General features: G+C 41.9%; 1 protein-coding gene across 2 annotated transcripts in view; it reads right to left on the bottom strand.

Annotated features, from left to right (window-relative positions):
- Mccc1 (methylcrotonyl-CoA carboxylase subunit 1) overlaps positions 1-21,201 on the bottom strand; it is a 41,758-nt gene extending 20,557 nt beyond the window's left edge. The window contains exons 1-9 of one of the 2 annotated variants that reach the window (XM_075950379.1): positions 21,016-21,201; positions 17,953-17,999; positions 16,464-16,600; positions 14,775-14,870; positions 12,847-12,968; positions 12,204-12,351; positions 12,000-12,121; positions 7,922-8,033; positions 6,685-6,766 (exon numbers count right to left, since the gene is read on the bottom strand). In XM_075950379.1, the coding sequence (XP_075806494.1) occupies positions 6,685-6,766; positions 7,922-8,033; positions 12,000-12,121; positions 12,204-12,351; positions 12,847-12,968; positions 14,775-14,870; positions 16,464-16,600; positions 17,953-17,999; positions 21,016-21,092 (943 nt within the window). In that variant the 5' untranslated portion in view covers positions 21,093-21,201. Of the gene's footprint in view, positions 1-6,684; positions 6,767-7,921; positions 8,034-11,999; positions 12,122-12,203; positions 12,352-12,846; positions 12,969-14,774; positions 14,871-16,463; positions 16,601-17,952; positions 18,000-19,554; positions 19,619-21,015 lie in introns of those variants that run through there. The other variant, XM_075950380.1, reaches the window with a different exon arrangement.

Here is a 21,201-nt window from a genome sequence, read left to right as displayed (position 1 = left end):
GGAAGACGCAGTTGTCACACGTCAGCGGTTCAGAGGCAGCAGCAAATCAAGACTCCTAGGATGGGAGCTGGAAAGAGCTGAGCAGCGAAGAGCACTAGGCCTCCCACAGGCTCAGTTCCCAGCACCCACTCGGGGACCAACTGACATCTGATGCATCCTTCTGGCCTCCACGGGAAAAGTACACAGGCACACACACAGGCAAAACACCCACGCACACAGAAAAATAAAAATATAATTTAAAAATTCATTAAAAAGATTTTCTACGATGTAGCACACCGAGTTTTACTGCTGCCGACTTCATTCATGGTATGGGGTTTGTATTTCATGAGGAAAATGCCATATTTTGCAGCACAAATGAGTCTTACTTTAAAATAGAGAACTTTATGAAACGTAGCATAGAAAATGTTTTTGGAATTCTGAGCAAATGCTGAGCCCAAATTATGTGCCAGTCTTATCTGCTGTAGTAATGAGAACGTGTTTGGACTATGAGTTACTGTCCCACATACCTACCCCAGGAGCCTCGTGCCGTGAACTCTGGATAAGGCCTAACTCCCCCCCCCCCTTGATTCCCGTGGTTCCCTCTTAAAGTCCTCGTGAGGAACAGGGCTGTAGCTGCATGGCAGGTCGTTTATCTCAGATGCACTGGGCCCTAAATCCAGTCTTCAATTCTGTCCCTTACTCGCGGTTAGAAAAGTCCTTGCTAGGGACACACTGGAAGACTTTTTAACTGCTCAGTATCTAAGCTGCAGGCCACTCCAAGTCTACTGGTAATCTATCAAGATCTACAATACTTCCCCAAGTTTTTTTCTTAGCAGTTCTGGGAATGGGCCCCAGACCCTAGTGCATGGTCAACAAACATCCCTCAGGTTATTAGGTTTAATTTCATACAATAATTATCTTAAGTACAGGTGAGCTGATTTTTGTCAAATGAATGCAATCATTATGCCAGATTTGTAAGAAATACGTGTCCATGGAAAGGAAGACCATCAGAAAATAAATAGGAAAAGTAGAATGAACTAATTTTGCTTTAATTGCTTGCTAGTTGATTTAATGAACAGTTTAAAATAACAGAAACAGTGAATGTGATTATGTATTTTTCCATATATGTGCTTATATAAAAATAAAGAGCACTTTACTTCTGATTTCTCAGCTGATCACTTGGGAATCTTATTAGAGTAAGTGTGTGTGTGTGTGTGTGTGTAAATTCTCCTCCCCCTCACTGCTTACCTGAAAGAATCTAGAATCACCAGGGAGACAGGGCCTCTGGGTATGCCTGTGGGCATTAGCTTGGCTATGATTAGTGGCGGTGGGAGGCTTGCCCATTGTATGTGGCAGCATCCATGCCTGGCATCCTAGACCACGTAAGCAAAGAAAGGGAACTGCCTGGCAGCATGCATTCATCACTGTCTGCTTCCTGTTTGTGTATTTACAGTGACCAGCTGGACTCCTGCTCCTGTAACTTTCAGGCCACAGTGCACAGTACTCTTGAGTGTGAGCCAGAATGAATCCTCTCTTAAGTAACTTTTGTTAGGTTCCGTCACAGTACGAGGGAAAGAAACGATGGCATCCCTGTTTAGTTTGGCATATAAATTATATTAAATATGAACAAAGACATGCTTATGTGTACTATATGTACACACATGGAGAATATTCTCTTACTGCATAGTTATTAAGAAACCAACCTCTATAGGTGGTGAAACCCAGGCTCTGGAGATCAGCAACACTGCATTCTGGGCTTTAGCATCACAGTTACTGTCACGGTCCTGACCTCAGCCGGAACTCCAGCTCTTGATGCATCCATCCATCCCTGCACTGCTATTCCTTGAAATGCCAAGGCCAGCAGTGTGGGAGAGAAACCTTGGAGAGAGAAGGTGGCCGTGGCCTGTGTGGTAAGAACTCAGTGTTCTGTGATGCAGACAGAACCTCACGCCACAGCCTGCCGGGGCCTGCGCAGGCTTTAGTTCTGTGCACCCTTTCTCTCTTAGCGTGTAATTTTGCCTCTAAAATGTTTTAACTGGATCATTCCTGCTTATTTCCCTTTTATTATTGTCTTTCCTTCTCTCTGGAATGCTAAGGATTAGGCCAAGGCTAACACACGATCTACAGTGTTTATACTTAATTTGATCTTCTTTCTCTCTCTTTTTTCAGGTAGCACAAATTTCTAAATTCTAAATTTTTTTTAAAGATTATTTATTTATTACATATACAGTATTCTGCCTGCATGTGTACCTGCACCCCAGAAGAAGGCACCAGATCTCATTACAGATGGTTGTGAGCCACCATGTGGTTGCTGGGAATTGAACTCAGGACCTCTGGAAGAAGAGTCAGTGCTCTCAACCGCTGAGCCATCTCTCCAGCCCCCTAAATTCTAAACTTTTGTTTTCTAGCCTTGTATACCATTAATCCCAGAACCTGGGAGGCAGGGGCGGCAGATTTCTGTGAGTTGGAGATTGGCCTGGTCTACTTCTGTCTCAGTTATGGTTTCTATTACTGTGGAGAAACACCATGACAGCTCTTAAAGGAAAGCATTTAATTGTGGTGGCTCACAGTTCAGAGGCTTAGTTTTCATCCTGTGAGAAGCAAGTCAGCATGCAGGCAGACATGGTGCCGGAAGGGAGCTGAGAGTTCTGCATCTGACTCACAGGCAATAGGAAGTGGGCTGTCGCGCTGGGTATGGCTAGAGCATATACGGGACCTCAAAGCCCGCCTCCACAGTGACACACTTCCTCCAACAAGGCCACACCTCCTAATAGTGCCACTCCCTCTAGGTGTCATTTTCTTTCACACCATGACAACACAGTAAGCTCCAGGCCAGTCAGAGCTACACAGTGAGACCTTGTTCCAAAAATAAACTTTTCCTACATTTTTCATTCCCTTTTAAATATTTTAATTTATTATTCTTTTGTTATTCCTCTTTTGTTACTAGTATTGTGCTAGTAAAAGTTTTTAATTAGTTGCTGCAGTGTTTCTGTATCTGGATGTAATACATTGTTGCTGTTACTATTGTTTTCTTCTTTCTCAACGGTGAAAGTTATACCCTGGTGCCTTAAGTATGATGAATGGATATTATGATACAGAGCTATATCCCAGCCCAGTTTTAAGAAACTGTGCCTCAACCCAACCATGACATAGTTGTCCCCGAATCATTACTTTCCTTCTTGCTGGGACAAAATCCTTCATCAAACCATCAGAGGGTTTATTTGGGCTCAGGGCTCAGGGGACAGTCTGTCATGGCAGTAAGGCACGGTGACAAGACTGTCGTATTTTGTCCAGAGGCAGGAAGAAGAGAGCAATGAAGGCTGGAGCACTGACATGGATCCTCCCACCTCAAGTAACGATACTTCACAGGCACAGCCAGCTCGTCTCTCCGGTGACTCTAGGTCCTGTCAAATTGACAACGATGGTGACCATCATGTTCAGCAATACTTTGCTTAACAAGGGATTGATCATACACCAAGGCCCCAACTGATGACCAAGCCACAGCGAGATACACACACACACACACACACACACACACACACACGTCAGAAATACACCTGAAAACTAAAAAAAACTTTTTATTTTATGTTAAATGAAAATATAATTAAAATGAATGGATGTAGCAGAGACAGTGAGACAGTGCTTATGGATTAGTAATGGCAAATGTATAAGAAAGGAAGAAAGAATATCAAATTAATTCAATAATCCAGTAACAGACGTTGATGTGGAATGTCCTTCTGTATATGTGTTGCTTTTGTTGGCTGATGAATAAAGCTGTTCTGGCTAATGGCTTAACAAAGTAAAGCTAGGCAGGAAGTCCAAACAAAGACACAGAGAAAGTGTAGGCAAACTCAAGGAGATGCCATGTAGCCACCAAAGGAGAAAGAGGTCGGAACATTATTGGGAAGTCATGAGCCTCATGATAAAATACAAACTATTAGAAATGGGTTAATTTATAGTTAGAGCTAGCCAGTAAGAGACCTAAGCCATTGACCAAACAATTATATTTAATATATTAGCCTCTGAGTGATTATTCCATAAGTGGCTGTAGGTCCCGGCAGGTAAGAAAGAAACTGGCCCAGTGGGACTGGGCGAGCATCTATCCAGTTATAGATGTCAAAAAACCCCAGCTAAGACTCTATAAACAATAGTGGAGAGAGTGCTTAAACTGGCCTTGCCTTGTAGTCAGACTGACGAATATCTGAAATGTCACCACAGAACCTTCATCCAGCAAATGATGGAAACAGAGGCAGAGACCCGCAGTGGAGCACAGGACTGAGCTCCCAGAGTCCAGCTGAAGAGTGGGAGGAATGAGAATACGAGCAAAGAGGTCAAGACCATGATTGAGACACCCACTGAGACAATGTGCCTGAGCTAATGGAGCTCACCAACTCCAGCTGGACAGAAAAGGAACCAGCACAGGACCAAACTAGACCCTCTGAATGTGGGTGACAGTTGTATGGCTGGGGCAGACTGGTGGCACCAGGATTTATCCCTACTGCTTGTATTGGCTTTTGGGGAACCCATTCTGTTTGGATGGATACCTGGCTCAGCCTAGATATAGTAGGGAGAGCCTTGGATTTCCCCAAAGCAGTGTGCCTTACTATCTCTGAGGAGTGGATGGGGGCTGTGGAGGGGAGAAGGTGGTGGGAATGGGAAGAGGGGAGGGAGTAGGGACTGGTGTTAGTATGTAAAGTGAAAAAAGATAGTTTGTTTTCTTTTTTAAAAAAAATAAAATAAAAATTAGGAGTCAAACAATACATATTACAACAAAGGACTGGAGAGATGGCTCAGAAGGTTTGCTGCCAAGTGTGACGACCCTAGTTCAATCCCACGGTGGAAGAGAGAACTGACTTTCAAACGCCATCCCCTGATCTCCTGTGTGCTGAGGCACACCTATGTGCATGTGAGAACACAGGTACAACCATCTGCTCAGCTATGCTCACAACAGCCAAGCTGAGGAATCAGACGAGTAGCTAAGGAAAAGACTGAGGCTGAGAAAAGGGAAATCCAAACATGGTAGGGTTTCTAGTTCACCCCAGTTAGACTTCTAAGGAAAATAAAAAAACAAAAAACAAAAAAGGGCACACACGTACACAGAGAATAAATACGCAACAAAAGACCCGCATGGCAGATCATGGCCACCTGTAACCCCAGTTCCAGAGGATTCACATGATCTTCTGGCCTCTGCAAGCACCACGCTCACACTGTGCACACATACATGCAGGCAAACTATTCATGCATATAAAAATAAATCTTTAAAAAATGTAAAATACCCAAATCAATTGTTGAGTTAACAATACAGGAAAATAGCAAAGATGAAGGAATAACAGTTCTCGACTTTAAGACTTGCTATAAAGGCTAAAGTTAAACCAAGAGTATATGGTATTGCAAAACGAGGAGATGAACCAATGGACTAGAAAAACAAGCCTAAACGCAGAACCACGTAAATATACTAACCTATGGCAAAGGGTACAGGCAATATAATTGCAGTCTCTCTATATTGCTGAGTTGGCTATTTGGGGTCCTTTGCCTCTTAATATAAACTTTAGAGTCAGTTTACTGATATTCACAAATAACTTGTTGGGATGCTGACACTGGAACAAAAACATTCCGAAAAAAACAAGGAACCTACACACAGACTGTATATTCTTCATAAGCATTAATTCAAAACAGATAATATGTCTAAATGAAAACTGCAAAACCACAGCCCTAGAAAATAACATACAAGATCACCTGGGGTATATCTAGGCAAACTGGGGTATAGCAATGACATTTACACACACACACACCAAAGGCACAGCCCATGGGAGAGCTGACAGGTAAGAGTTCATCACAATTGAAAACATACACTCTCCAAAAGACTTTCTAAATAAAGTGAGAGGCCAAGTACAGACTGAGTATCTATAAAACAAATATAAAAAAGACTAAAAACAGCAAAAAAAAAATGGGTGAAAGACTCTGAAACTTTATCAAAGTGGATATAGAAATGGCAAATAACTCAGGAGGGAAATAAAAATTCAAACAATGAGGGACGAGATGTCGTGCATTGGTACAGCACCTGCCTGGCACACTCAAGGCTCTGTGGTCTATCGCCAGAATGCAAGATGAACCATGAACAAATGAAACAATGGGATAACAAGTGGTCGACAATCCACAGCACTGACACTCTAGTTTGCTCAAATGTAGCTTGGGGAAGGGTTTAATTCATCTTACAGCTTACAGCCTATCACCGAGCTTTGCTGTGACCTGAAATTGCTCTTAAAGACTCTGGGTGCATCTCCATGGTAAAGCTACTGCCTGGCACATGTGAGGCCCTGGCAAAGTTCTCAGCTCTGTAAAGAAACAAATAGGAACTACGCTCTAAAAATAAAACTTAATCATTTTGAAAGAGAAACACAATTTATTCTTTTTTTTTTTTTTTTTTTTTTGGTTTTTCGAGACAGGGTTTCTCTGTGGCTTTGGAGCCTGTCCTGGAACTAGCTCTGCAGACCAGGTCTCTGCCCGGCTCAATTTATTCATTTTCTTTTGAAATAGAAGTACCAAACTTCCACATATCTGATTAGGCGAAGTACTGGTTAGGAAATGTTTGTTCCTTAAGAGTGTATTTCTTACTGCAGATACGGTAAAAACATCCAGGAGCCTGACGCATATCCTTCTTGTCTCCTGACATGAGATCATTTTTGTGAGGAAGTTTTGACATACCTGCTCCCACGTACTTGACAGCTTGAGCAGCCCTGACTGCAGCCTCTCCCAGCCTTCTTCTTACATCGGGATTAATACCAGGCTACAGGGAGAGAGTAAAAATAATCCCCACTAGTACTTGATCTCTATACATTTCCACCAGAATGCAAAAACAATTAAAATGCACATTAAATAATAGTGTATATTAAATAACTGCATTAAAAGCTAATATACCAACCTGTCTGTCAATATACCAAAACTGAATGCTTCTGCTAATAATGTCTATGAACCACACATATTACTCAGTACAATTACATATCTTTATCCTGGTGTTTGCATAACAACCTTCATAACTATATAGAAGATGACCAAGGATTGAGCTGGAAAGATGGGTCAGCAGTTAGGAGTATGTATTACTCCTGCAGAGGGTTAGAGTCTGATTTCCAGAACAAGCAGCTCACAACCTGTAGGGGGGGGGGGCAACGGAATCTGATGCCATCTACTTCTACAGGCACTGTTTCCAACAAGGTTCTGCACATAGACATTCAAGTAATCACTGCTTAAAAACTAAGCCTTCCTGAAGTTGTTGACATGTGCTTCAAATATATAATATATTCTGCAATAAAAATTCTACTTTGAGTAGGGTAAGAGCTGGTTAACTAGAAACCACTGGTGTTTCACCAATGGCAGTTGTAAGCTCCACAGAAATAGAATCCTCAAAATAGGAAGCCCTGGCTTTGACCCTCTTGGCAACCTGACCAACTAAGGGATAGAAACAGTATTAAGGGGAAGTTGTCAAATAGAGACTACATTCCCTCCAGTGTAACTGTTGGGCAAGAAGATGACTAACACAGTTGGGGAACATGCTAAAACAGGGGTTAAAACAAGAGTCTTCTCCATGAAAGTGATGTCCAACTGACCAGATCATTCCATTTCATTCATGCAATCAGTCCTAATTAATTACAGGTTAAACTGTCTACTCACATCACTGCCCAGTTGCTAACTCTTGGTCATATACTTGCACTGAGGTAGATCTTTCTGGACTGTGTCACAAGGAGCAGGGCTCCCCTGTGTCTGATCCCAGAACAGTAACCCACACATCACTCCCCAACCCTATGGATCCTCAGCTTTGCACCAAAGTCTTGCAATGCATTACTAGTCAGATGCTAGGGATGAGAGACGTTGTCTTTATAGACATGAAGACTGAACAAGGTTTGCACTCCAGAGAACCCCAGAAATGCCCTTTCAGGTTTCTTACCGCTGGGGCCTCCTCGATGATCTTCTGATGGCGCCGCTGCACACTGCAGTCTCTTTCAAACAAGTACACTGCGTTGCCATGGTGATCACCAAACACCTGGACTTCCACGTGCCTATTTCAAAAAGAAACCAATGTGTTAACATACTTCACTAAGGTTTCAGAGGTTTTACATTTATCAACCCAAACTGTTGACCAAAATGACCAAGATTTGCTCTTTTTCTCTGAGAAAGATATGACCTTCTAGACTCCATGTTGAGGTTATAGATTTAGAAACAGCTACAATCTTGTAAAGTCCAAGTAATATGGTTTCCACTTGTACTATAGAAACTACAGAAAACTAGTTTATGTGTCTGAAATGACTGGTAGGAAAGGAGAGTGAAAATTCAGGAGACCTAAAATAGGCATTAATTACAAAGGAAAAAAAATCAAAGACTGATAAAATTGTTTACAAAAATTTACTACAAACTACAGTTCATAAAAAGATCAATAATAACCAGCTTTAAAAATAATAAAAAACTTTTACAGTCAGATTTTGGTGTGGGACAATGGTTTATATTCTGTCAATTATATTTTAAATAAACGCCGATTAGCCAGTAGCCAGGCAGGAAGTATAGGTGGGACAACCAGACAGGAAGTAGAGGTGGGACAATGAGAACAGGAGAATTCTGGTCTACAGATTCCCTCTGTACACAGAAGAAGCAAGATGTGATTGCCCACTGAAAAAGGTACTGAGTCATGTGACTAACACAGACAAGAATAATGGGCTAAATATGTTATAAGAGTTAATAAGAAGCCTGAGCTAATGGGCCAATAAGTTTATAATTAATGTAGACCTCTGTGTGATTTCTTTGGGACTTAATGACTGAGGGAACCATACACATTCAACAAGATTTTATAAACAATGGAAGACTGAAATCAAATCCTCTCATCTATAAAGGAGCTAAAAATAATTAAAAGACACATAAATCATTAGTATTTCAAGAATGTACTGGCTTTAAATCATGAAAAAAATCAAAAAGGCACTTTAATAATGAGCTTAAAAAACTATCAGAATTCTGACAAGTCATACTGAGAGTGAACATACATAATGCCTATACAAATGCGGCTCATACATCACTTGGTCCTAGCTGACTACCCAGGCTGGCAAAGTCATGAGTCTTGAATAAGAGCCTACAAGCACCGCTTTACTAAACCAGCATGATCCCTAACAAGAAACTAAAGACTGGCCTTCAATCCACAGGTAAGTGTAGTCTTTACCCTTCATCAAGGAAACTTCTCTTTGCAACAGATGGAGACCATCACAGAAAACCACAACCAACCAATATGCAGACTTGTGGAGCCTATTCCCAATGGACAGATACATCTACAAAGCATCCCTGCATCTAAGGCTCAGGGAACACTGTAGGAAAGGGGTAGGGACGATTGTAAGGAGTTTGCATCTCCTAGTAATGCCAGAAGCTACATCCATAAAGTCTCACAACTTGACTGCCTAGACCTGAGCTGAACAAGGACAACAGACATGCCAAAGGGATGGTGGAAAGGACACAAGGCCCCAACTTTACACAAAGAACACTGGGAAACTAAAGAATGCTGAGAAAGGGAGACATAGTCTTCCCCAGCGAACAACTCACCAATTGGTTATCCAATACCAAATGGTTGGCTCTGAGAACATACATATAAGTAACATTATACAGAATGACTGTATTTAGGTGTATGTATACATATATATGTACACACACACATATATACATGTAGTAATAATTAAAAAGAGGCCATGAATTTGAAAGAGAACAAGGGGTACGTAGGAGGGTTTGGAGAGAAGAAAGGGAATGGAGAAATGTTGTAATTATAATATCAAAAATTAAAAGTAAATAATAATTAAAAATAGATACTAAAAAGGAAGAGAGAAAGTACTGTCGCTGCTTGTGGTCCACGATTGCTGGTGTTTAATCCACAACCAACTGGCCCTGCCACCCTGGGCCTGTGACAGCTCAGCAAGGTGGAAGGGCACAGCAGAGTCAAGTACATCTCAGAGCTAAGAAAGAAAAGTAGGGGGTAGGTACCACTGTCTCTCCCAAGGGCACATCCACCAGGACTGAAGTATCTCAGACCAGGCGTCTCTTCCTCCAGTGAATGCCAAACTGGGAACTAAGCCTTCACACATATCTTCGGGGGCGGGCTTTTCAGTTCCAGGCCCTAGCAGCTTTCCGCCCCATGGCTTCTATTTGCCTTTCGTGTTAAGTTTCACAGACACACGAGCAGATACGTTTAGCTATTTATCCAGATAGTTGGTTATTCGTCCTATTACTTTACTTTCTATTTTTTTGATTTTCGAGACACGGTTTCTCTGTGTAACAGCCCTAGCTATCCTGGGACTCACAGACATCCACCTGCTTCTGCCTCCCACTGCTGGGATTAAAGACATGCGCCACCACCACACAAGCTATTTGTCCTACTTCTATGGCTGGATGACTGTCACTAATCCCAGCACTGGGAGGTAGAGGTGGGAGGACCGTGGGCTCGAGGGCTCTGCATAGAGAGCTCCAGGTCAGCATGTGCCCAGGGCTACATGGGGAGACCCTGTATCAGATAATCAGTATTTCCTGTATTGAGTCACACTCGCTGGGATGTCCAGCAAGTGCTCCTAGAGTTCTCACAGAAGAGGATGCTGATTCTTCTATTTTCTTTTGAAAGCTATTACAAAAAGAAACACTTAGAATCTTTTTTGTTTCTGCCTTCCCACTAATAGGAAGCACATGCTGTGCTCTTCTAATTATTTTAAATGGATTTATTTTTTAGTTATCAAACTGCAATTAAATTTCATGTATCACACTCAGGTATGGTTCCACTAATTTTTGTAAAGATTTACTTATTTTTGTTTTATGTGTATGGGTGTTTTGCCTGTATGTCTATGCATCACATGCACGCCTGACGTCTGACCCGCAGAAGCCAGAAGAGGTCTGGAACTGGAGCTACAGATGGGCTGTTGGGTGGGTGCTGGGAATTAACCCTAGATCCTCTGCAAGAGTGGTCAGTGCTCTTACTTGCTGAGACTGCTCCCTCCAGCCCCACAGTTCCACCTTTTAAACAGCATAAGAAAAATCCAAAAACAACTCAGGGCCCTCTTTAAGGAGAAGATAATGTTAAAGAAAATCCTTCCTGGGCTATTTTTAAGGAAAGAACTTAGTGCTCCAAGTTCGTTGTTTGCAAGGTAAAGCCTTTCTATGCATGGTTCACAAATGAATTGTTCTTTCCACTTGACTTAAAGGTTTTACATATATATACATATATATATATATAAAATACATATTTATATCTAATATATGTACATATTTGTGTGTATATTAATAATATATATGAATTCTGAACTCAAATTTCAGATTACAACATAGTAGCTGGGCGACCACAGGCAGCAACAGTCACTCTACTGCTTGGTGCCCTGATGTACAAACTGAAACCGGGGGGAGGGGCTTTCGAATTAGGACGATAAGACTACCTAGAGTATTGAAACATAGAATCTGGCACATGTTAGAGTCCGTGTTAGTCATGAGGGCTACTACCTGCTAACACAGAATGATGACAAAAACCTTCATAACTGGCTCTAGTTAACTAACAAGTTCTGTTGTTTTAAATTCCTCAACTGATGCTTGCAGCTCTGTAACTACACTGATTCTTAGAATATATTTATACCGGAAGAAAATCCTTGGTTTCACCAGTAATAAACAAACTCTGGTACATCACTGTCTCAGAGCCACTCCAACTTGAACAAAGGCACTAAGACAGAGTTAGTGTTTACTGATACGGAAAGATGCCTGGAAGTATAATAACATTATGTTTTAAATTATCCTATTCACTGTTATTTTGAGCATATTTTGATTCTTATGTGTTTACACATGAGTTTTCTAATAACATAGAAAAAATATTTAGATGAAAGCATACTGTCCTCTAACCCAGGATTACAGAGGCAGAGCTGGGGAACTTCAAGAATGCATATAGTATTACAACACCATAGCTTACAGACTACACATGCATTGCACACATACACCCCAAAGCCAAAAACCCCAAACCAGCAGTTGACCTTGGTGTGTCCACGAACTTCTCGATTAGCATAGCATCGTCATTGAACGACTTCTTAGCTTCTCTCCTGGCTGATTCTAACTGTTCTTGGAATTCTTTTTCCGATCTAATGATCCTCATGCCCTAAGAAAGAAAGAATGGTGTGACCACAAAATGATCGCAGACCTCTAGCCAGAAATGGTAGAAAAGGTACCCACAACCTTACTTTTCCTCCTCCACCACGGACGGCTTTGATCATAACAGGGTACCCGATTTTCCCAGCATGCTCTTTCAGGCACTGGTCAGATTGATCCTCGCCATGGTAACCTTCCACAACAGGAACTCCAGCAGCCGCCATGATGGACTTGGATGTGCTTTAGAGTAAAGATACCAAGATGTCCCAATTCCGTGGTATCAATAAATCACCACTGTTTAAAGAATCATCGCACAAGTAAAGGGAGGACTTCAGGCTGAGACCAATGTTACAGCACACACTCGAAGTCCTTGTTACACCCTGGCCCTTACTTCTTACTTCACGTGGTAGCTCATCCCACCATCATCTAACCCCAGACAGATAATATAGATCTTAAAACACTAACTACCCGTATGTTTGCCATAGTTCAGTGGAGTTTTCCTACATGCCAGAAGAGCAGCAATGAGAGCATAGTTTAGAATGCCTATGAATGGAGCTGGCCAGATGGCTCAGTGGGCAAAATGCTTGCCCTGTGAGCCTTGACTTTGGTCCTCAGAACCCACGTAAAGGTGGAATGTTTGCATGTGCACACACACAAACACACACAAGGAACAATTAATTTAAAAAATACCCGTTGTAATAAAATAGACTACTTCAATTTGTCTTATATGCTTACCTCTTTATTCCCATATCTCTAATTGCAGATGAAGGAGGACCTATAAAAATAATGCCCTCTTGCTTACAGAGTTCAGCAAATTCCATGTTTTCTGAAAGAAACCCATATCCTGGATGGATGGCCTACAAAAGAGAGAAAGCACAACCAATTTACTGGCTAGCAGAGCTTTGGTGCTGGCATTGCACCCGCCTCTGGGGAGGTCCAGATGTGGCCAACAAGACACCAAGGCCTCTGTCATGACATGCTCCCACAGAGATTCTAGAACATTCACGCTGAATTTTGAAGCCTGTTTTACACCATGAAAGCTTATTTCTTTTTTCACTTGATGTTGCCTCGCGTGTGCTAGGCACGGAGTCTACCATGGAGTTTACCCTCAGCCTTGTACCTTTTATTATAGAAACAAGTCACAGCTGAGGAGGTACCAGTTCAAGCAATTCTAAGCACATGATTGACAATGAGGATGCCCTCCTATTGTCATCACCTGTCTCCAAAATCTTACCCCCGTCCCAGACATAATGAACAAGCAGCCGCTATTTTTCTTTTTATTTCTATGAACTTACAAGTCTAGATATCTTCTGTTGATGGAATTCTTGTCTGTCTGTGGCTCATTTAACTTAGCTGGTTTCACATCCATGTGGCAACTTGTACCAGAGCTTCAACATTTTTAGTGCCAATATTTCATTACATGTATATTCCAGATTTGGTCATCCACAAATCTGTTCACAGATGTGTGAATTGTTTCTACTTTTTTATTATCTAAAATAACATGACTGTGAACCTTGGTGGACAAATATGAGCCCCTAGTATAAATTCTTCTATATATACCTAGAAGTACAATTAATAGGGCAGTGAGATATTTCAGTGAGTAAAGTGCCCACCGAAAGCAAACACCTGAGTTTGAGTCTGGAAGCCATAAAACGGTGGGAGAAAACTGACTCTGCAAAGTTGTTCTCTGACCTTCACATTCACAAGTTTCCAACCCCTACATCAGACACACACAGGCATATACACACACTTACAGACATATATACATACATATATGTGCACAAACACACACATAAATAAAAATTTAAAGTGGAATTAATGAATTGTATGGTTATCTCTAGAACAATCTTTACATACACAATAAATTTTTTTTATCTTTATGTAAACTTTTTTAAAGTTTCAATAATTGAACTTTATTTTTTTTATTTTTTTTTTTAATAATTGAACTTTAAAAATGCTTAAATCAAGAAGTGGCTATTACTCAATACAAATTAAATTTAGAAACACAAATAAGACATAGCTTTCCTGTTTTAATTTAAGGCATATATTTGGTTAAAAGAGTAATAGTTATTAAACAGTTGTTATTGCATCTTTGGCCGTGTGTGTGTGTGTGTGTGTGTGTGTGTGTGTGGTGAGGCATGCGTGTGGAGGTCAGAGGACAATTTCGAGGAATCAGTTCTGTCCTTCCACTGAACTCAGGCTGACAGACTTGGCAGCAAGGACCTTTACTCGATGAGCCACGCCATTCAGCCTAGAACACCCCACACACTTTGATGTGCTATTAAGGACATCAAAGGCTTGTAGCCTGGGAGGAGGGATTTGTTTATTGTTTCTGTGCAAAAATGACCTAAACCCAAACATCTCATGTTCAAAGCACCTGAATTTTGAGGAAGAAGAGCTCAACTCTCTCCCAATTCTAATTTATGATTTAGATTCTCCCTCCATCTACTTCCCAAAAGAATTCAAGTGCAGAGGACCCAGTAAAAGGCTGAGGAAGAAGAATGTATACAAATGTATACAGAAATGTATACAGTTTTCAAAGATAACTCAATAATCACACACAAAAACTGGCTGGAAAGAGAAAATGCCTACACAGAAGTAACTTTACATAAACTATACAAAATTTACTTGCTTTGCATTATAAACTTTTTCACAGTTCTTACCTGTGCTGCAGAGCTCTTGGCCACTTGAATGATTTTTTCCATTGCAAGGTAGCTCTGCTGAGACGGAGCAGGGCCAATGGAATACGCTTCATCCGCCTGTTAAAGACAGCAATACTAGCCTCAGTTACTTGTTGCAAAAAATTTGTTTAACTAGGCAAAGATATGCTACGCTTGTTTCTGTTCTAGAGTATTACTTTAACTATATGAAGGTGGGTTACATTTGCTTCTGCTGCCTTTGTTAACAATGTAAAGGTGTGTTGAATTTGTTTCACCTTGCCTGCCTAAGGTATCTGATTTGTCTAATAAAAAGCTGAATGAATAGTTGAAGGAGAGAAGGATAGGTGGGACTGGTGGGCAAAGAGAGTAAGTAGGAGGAGAAATCTAGACAAAGGGGAAGAGAAGAAAAGGAGGGAGAAAGGGAAATGCCCAGGGCTAGAAGCCAGGAAGGTGCCAGTCAGCCATGAGAAGCAATGAAAGTAAAATATACAGGAAGGAAGGAAGGAAGGAAGGAAGGAAGGAAGGAAGGAAGGAAGGAAGGAAGGAAGGAAGGAAGGAAGGAAGGAAGGACACACAGCACTGAACACAGGCAAGGCTAAAAATTCTTTATATAACTCTGTGCATTTTTATGTACCCCCACACACACACCTTGGAGCCACAGACCAAGCAGAATGTTTGCAGGGCAGGGTCACACATGTGTACATTTTGAAGTTCCTGGTTCATCAGCACTGAGGTTTCACTAACGAACATCTCCATCAACACACCAATTCTACCCATCCTCACCAACACCAAGAATTAGCTGTCTGTCTCTTAAAAGTTTTCCTATCTTGATGGATCATAATGCAATTAAACTATGTGAACAATTTTGGTTCAGAACTTGGTCTGGCTGACATGCAAGAAAGAGATCCTAAGAGGACCAGGGGGGAACAGGAAGAAGGCTCAGAAGGCAACAGCACTCTCCAGTCAAGACAGTGGCCTGATTTCTAGTGCAGGTAAGAGAGGGCAGGAGGAAGTGGGAGGAGCCCTTAGTGCTCTCTAAATAGCGAGGAAAAGAGGAAGGGGACATTGAACCAGACCCAGGTCTCTGCACCATTATTTGCTTCAGCAGAGGTGTTGGCACTGGGAAGGGAAGTGTGAAGACCATCAAGCTGCGTGTAGATAAAATAGCTAGAGTTCAGCGTCAGGACATACTGGTTTGCTGTCTGACAAATGGGCAGCTTGGTGTCCCTGGACACCCGTGTTCAAAAGGAAGGCTGATCTACAGACAGAAATCTGGGGGTTTTCCACAAAGTCAAAGGGAGAGGTCAAATGATCAAATAAAAAACACAGTGAGAAAGGAGGAGGGTCAAGGCAAGTCTCGACATCAGAACTTTAACAGTAATGGTCGAATACATACAAGTGGGTGGGGTCCAGAAAGGACACTGAGAAAGGAGAAAGGTTCAGAGACCTGAAAGACAGGAGGAAAACTTATTTCTAACAAGACAGAGTAGTTTACTATGACAAAACAAACAAAACAAAACAAAAAACAAAACCAAGAAGCCATCTGAAGCTGGTCCAGGAAGTTGGAACCTACCTAAAGGAACCTAGTTAACACTTGCAATCAACAACTGCCCCGTAAAGAACTAAACTGGACACAGAGGCCGATACATGCAATCGCCAACAAGATTTTGCTCCCAGCTCTTAGCAGCGTACCATATCCACATGCATGGAGCTCCTGTCGGGCTCACTGTAAACAGCCACAGACTGTATGCCCATCCTTTTGGCTGTTCGCATCACCCTGCAAGCAATTTCTCCTCTGTTTGCAATGAGGACCTTGGCAATGCTTCTTCCTGTTAAGACACCATGAAGCAAGACACAAGTGATATTAGGAAAGGAGAAATTAAAATATGTTACTAGTCAGCTCTTAAAGGCTTTGACGAAACCGGTACACTGACGCTCAAAATCACCCTTAGTATTAGACAGTGGATTTCTTTTCTGTTCACTAAAGTATCATATCTCTATTAATCAAACTCAAGCTACTCAGTAAAAGTTACATAAAGCTTAAAAAGCCAGACTGTATGATCTTCATATAGAAGAGTTCAGGACACGGACATCCAGAAACACGTGTGAAGGAGACATGACTTGGCTCTCAGTTTTCTTCTGTGTCATGTGCTGTGTTGTTACTCTCAAATGCCACCCCTTCTACGTGGGTGACATCTGTGTTCTCAGCGGCTCCAGCTCGTTCATGTCTCTAGCTCTCTACAGTCAATATCACTCAGCCATCTCCCCAGAGAGCTGTTCTCATCCGGTCAGATCAACAGGCTTCTCAAGGCTTTCCTACGCTATTGCCTGAAATGTGGCTGGTTTTCATTCCTTCCCAGTACTAGAATCCAGTCTAAACCTAATCAAGACACGCGTTCCAAATGTGTCCAACAGCACAGGCCACTTCTTTGCCCATCTGCATAGCTCTTCCAAATTTATTTCTTAAAAAGCTATTCATAAGATGATGTCCTGTTCACACACTTAGGATTCATCCATAAGATAAACACTTATGTAATCACATTTTATAAAGAAATGATACAGTATAGCGGGCAACGGTCCCTGCAATATCGCCTGCACAGTCATCTGATGGTTCATATTTAATTCTGAGTGCCAAAGAGATTCACTATTTCCTTTTGTTTTAACCATGGTAATAAAACTGTCTGATCTAGAAAAATATTATGATAAACATTTCTATCATCATAAATGAGATAAATGCTGACAGTTTAAAATAAAGTTTTTCTTTAAAAAAAAATGTTTTGTGGCCAGTCAGTGGTGGTGCATTCCTTTAATCCCAGTACTCTAGGAGGCAGAGGCAGGAAGATCTCTGTGAGTTCAAACCCAGCTTGGTCTACATAGTGAGTTCCAGGATAGCCAGGGCTATGTAGGGAGACCATGTCTTAAAAAAAAAATAAACAAACAAACAAAAAATTGAAAATGTTGTCCATCATTACACATCAAAATTCACACCAATAACAAAAAGGATTTGACATAAAAGGCAAAATTGGTGACTGAAGTAATTAATTAGAAAGTTATCATGAAAATACCAAAGTATGAAGGCTTGTTTACGCAAGGCTAATTCTACTGTGCACAAATTAAAGATTACGTATTTCTTTTTCTTGGCTCACATCCTAAAGCAATGCCAAACCAAGTCTGCCAGTACCTGGGGTTGTCCCATACTTCATGGTTCTCTGCTTCCAAGCCCATTCCCTATAAAATAAACCCAAATGGAATTATAATTAATCAGAATATACAAGATCAGCTACTGCTCTTTCAAAACTTACAAACAAGTCCAGATATGGCGAAAGGTTAACCTAAGCCCATTAGCAAGGTGGTTTGTTAAGACTCTCCATGGAAAAAGACCTACCTAGAACCCGGGAGGCTGAGTGCTGGCCAGGTTCCCTGTGTGTCAAGGTCTTTGAATGAGTCACCTATCCTGTTTAACATCTGAAGCTGGCACATGGCCAGAGAGACAATTACAAGGCTAAGGCGCTTTAGAATCATCTACCTCGGCTGTTTAAAAACCTTTTGTTGGACTGTAAGTAATAGTAAAATGTAGGGATATTTTGTTTATGTTTTAACAAATAAAGCTTGCCTGAAGATCACCCAGCACACGCGCACACACGCACACGCACACATGCATGCACACACACACACACAATTGTCAAGGAAGATTACTCTCACTCTGCACTTTGTTATCTGTTCTATTTTATTGAATCAAATATGCTAATCAAACTACAGTTTGAAAAAGCAAATTGAATGCAAACCTCTGATGAGACAGTTTTGATATAAAGGCAGAGGAATTGAAGGAAGGAAGCTGAGCAAGAATAACAGAAATAAGCAATGTTGGCTATGGCCTAGTGCCCACAGCTTCTCTTCAGCACTGCTTGCCCACGGTCAGATCACGTTGGGGTGCCTCAATCTTTTTTTACTAATACCCCCTCAATGAGGAAACTTAAATAGTAAGGAATAAATTTTACAGATAGAGGGCCACAAACACCTGCTAGTCAAGTGTTAACCTATAGCTCCCATTCTGTAAGAGGCAATCTTAAAGATACTTCTCAGCTCTAAAGTATACAATTTTCCAAGCAAAGCCACAGTTGACTATAGACTGATGCTTAGTTCCATCATAAAGCACAAAGATCACAGTATGCATTAGATATTATTTATCTGCAATAATATGCATATACACTTTACATGTAAATGTGCAATCACCAGGACTAGTGGTGATTTCCCAAGGGTCACTTGAGGCACACTGCTATGGGATAATATTCTTGTATACTGTAAAGGTTTGTCACTTGTATCGGTTTAATAAAACACTGTTTGGCCAGTAAACCAGGCAGGAAACATGGGCGGGGGGTGGGGGGTTGGGGGTGGCAACCAGACTAGAAGAATTCTGGGAAGGGGAAAGGCAGAGTCAGTCACCAGCCAGATGCAGAGGAAGCAAGATGAGAATGCCTTAGTGAGAAAAGCTACCAAGCCACATGGCTAAACAAAGACAAGAATTATGGGTGAATTTAAGTTGTAAGAGCAAGTTAGCAATAAGCCTGAACAATAGGCCAAACAGTTTACAATTAATATAAGCCTCTGTGTGTTTCTTTGGGACTGAGTGGCTACAGGACCAGGTGGGACAGAATCTTTTGTCTAAACACACTTAATCAGTTGTCATTCTTGAAACCGGGAAGACACGTCTTTGGCATGAGAGCTTTGCAGTTGGCCTCTCCAGGAGACTGGTGCTGTCGTAAATCTTTTCAACCCAACCCACCTCACATTCTTGATCTTCAAGAAGGAAGACATCTTTCCTGATCTTTATGAGACCTTTTCCAACTTGGAGCACTGACTTCCCTTTGACCTGTTCGAGTAAGTTAAGGTTTAAGGCCTTTCCAGGCAGTCACGCTTACGAAACAGCAACTTCGTAATGGGCCCACTGAGAGCATGTTCCTTTCAGCTAGTAAAGACTGAGACAGGACAGGCAGAAAAACATAGTTCTTAGAGAATCCTCTATCCTGACAATGTTCTGATTGCGCTATCCTATTATTTACAGTTATTTTTGCTACATCTTAAAACATTTAATCAAGATAAGTAAGTTGCTGCCATGAGATAATGGCACCAATTAAGACAGCATCTATTCTCATACCTAGAATCGTACTACTAAGGATTCTTTTCTCTGAGATTAGCAGAATCATGACTGGTTAAAAAAAAATCCCATGCTGGTTAGAGTTTTAATTCTAGAAACTATTAACAGGATGACAGCTACCAAAGATTTCTTTTTTTTTTTTACGGACAATTAAGCAGACTTTGAGAGAACAGAGAAGAGAATGAGTCAGAGGCAGTGGTTGGAAACTTAAGAAAAGGAAACAGCATTAGCACTAATTTCACCATCTTTCTTACCTAAAATACGGGTGAGTCTAAGAAGTCACTGAAAAGTCAGGGCATCTACCTCTGTTTGTTGAAGAGAAAAGCGTTGATTCTTCAAAGTCAGTTAATTGACTAAATCATATGGACCACATCTGGTTAAATTTTTATCCACTTGTTAATTTGGACAAAAGAGAGGACTAGTATCATATTAATATTATCTCCGCTAGATGCGAGCACCATTACTTCCACGTAGAAGAAACTGAAGCAAAGACATAAGATAACCTGGCCAAGTTCAAACACACAGTGAGCAGCTGCGGGTAGGAGAGACCAGCCTTCTGCCCGCAGGGCAATCTTGCCCTCAGGTGGGTACTGGGAGGCTGCTATTCCAAAATGTGGGTGGTTTTCACTGCAGAAATTACTGTCCACGAAGCGTGGAGCTTCATCGCCAAAAGTATCTGGGGTACAGCTTTGTTCAAACTTGTGAACGGCTTTCGACAAAATTCCTCAGCCCTCTGCAAGGTGGCTCTCATTAATTTGATTCCTTCCAATAATGGGAATCCCGTGAACTGCACTCAAGATGGGGGAGCTGAGCTAAAAGAGACTTTGGGAAGGGGGTCCTGGCCCATGCCTCCAGCTGTGCACTCTGCGGTAGGAATAGCCCTGCCGGGTGCCAAATCCCGCAAGCTCAGAGCGCCACCCTCCCAAACGCCAGAGCAGAAACCAGCCAATGACAAGGGACCAGGGGAAGAGCCAACCGGTTGAAGTGGGACAGCGCCCACCAAAACCACACAAACACTTGAAGGGTCGCTCACGTGACCCGGCGCCCCCGCAACCCGGCCGCGCACGAACCCGCCGCCCCCACCGTCACCTCGGCTGCAGCAGCAGGATCGGGACCCGCCGCAACTGGTTCCTGTCCACCACAGCCAGCAGAGCCGCCGCCGCCATCTCCGCACAGCCCGGCCGGACACCAAAATCCGCCCGGCGTCCTCGTGAAAGCGTCCCTCGCTTCGCAAGCCTCTTGACCGCGGTCGGCCACCGTTGCACCGAAGGCTAG

The sequence above is a fragment of the Microtus pennsylvanicus genome, chromosome 16 (assembly GCF_037038515.1).
Source record: "Microtus pennsylvanicus isolate mMicPen1 chromosome 16, mMicPen1.hap1, whole genome shotgun sequence".
In the NCBI taxonomy this organism is placed as follows: Eukaryota; Metazoa; Chordata; class Mammalia; order Rodentia; family Cricetidae; genus Microtus; species Microtus pennsylvanicus.
The sequence above is the reverse complement of the archived record's forward strand: the minus strand, read 5'-3'. Positions and strand labels throughout refer to the sequence as shown.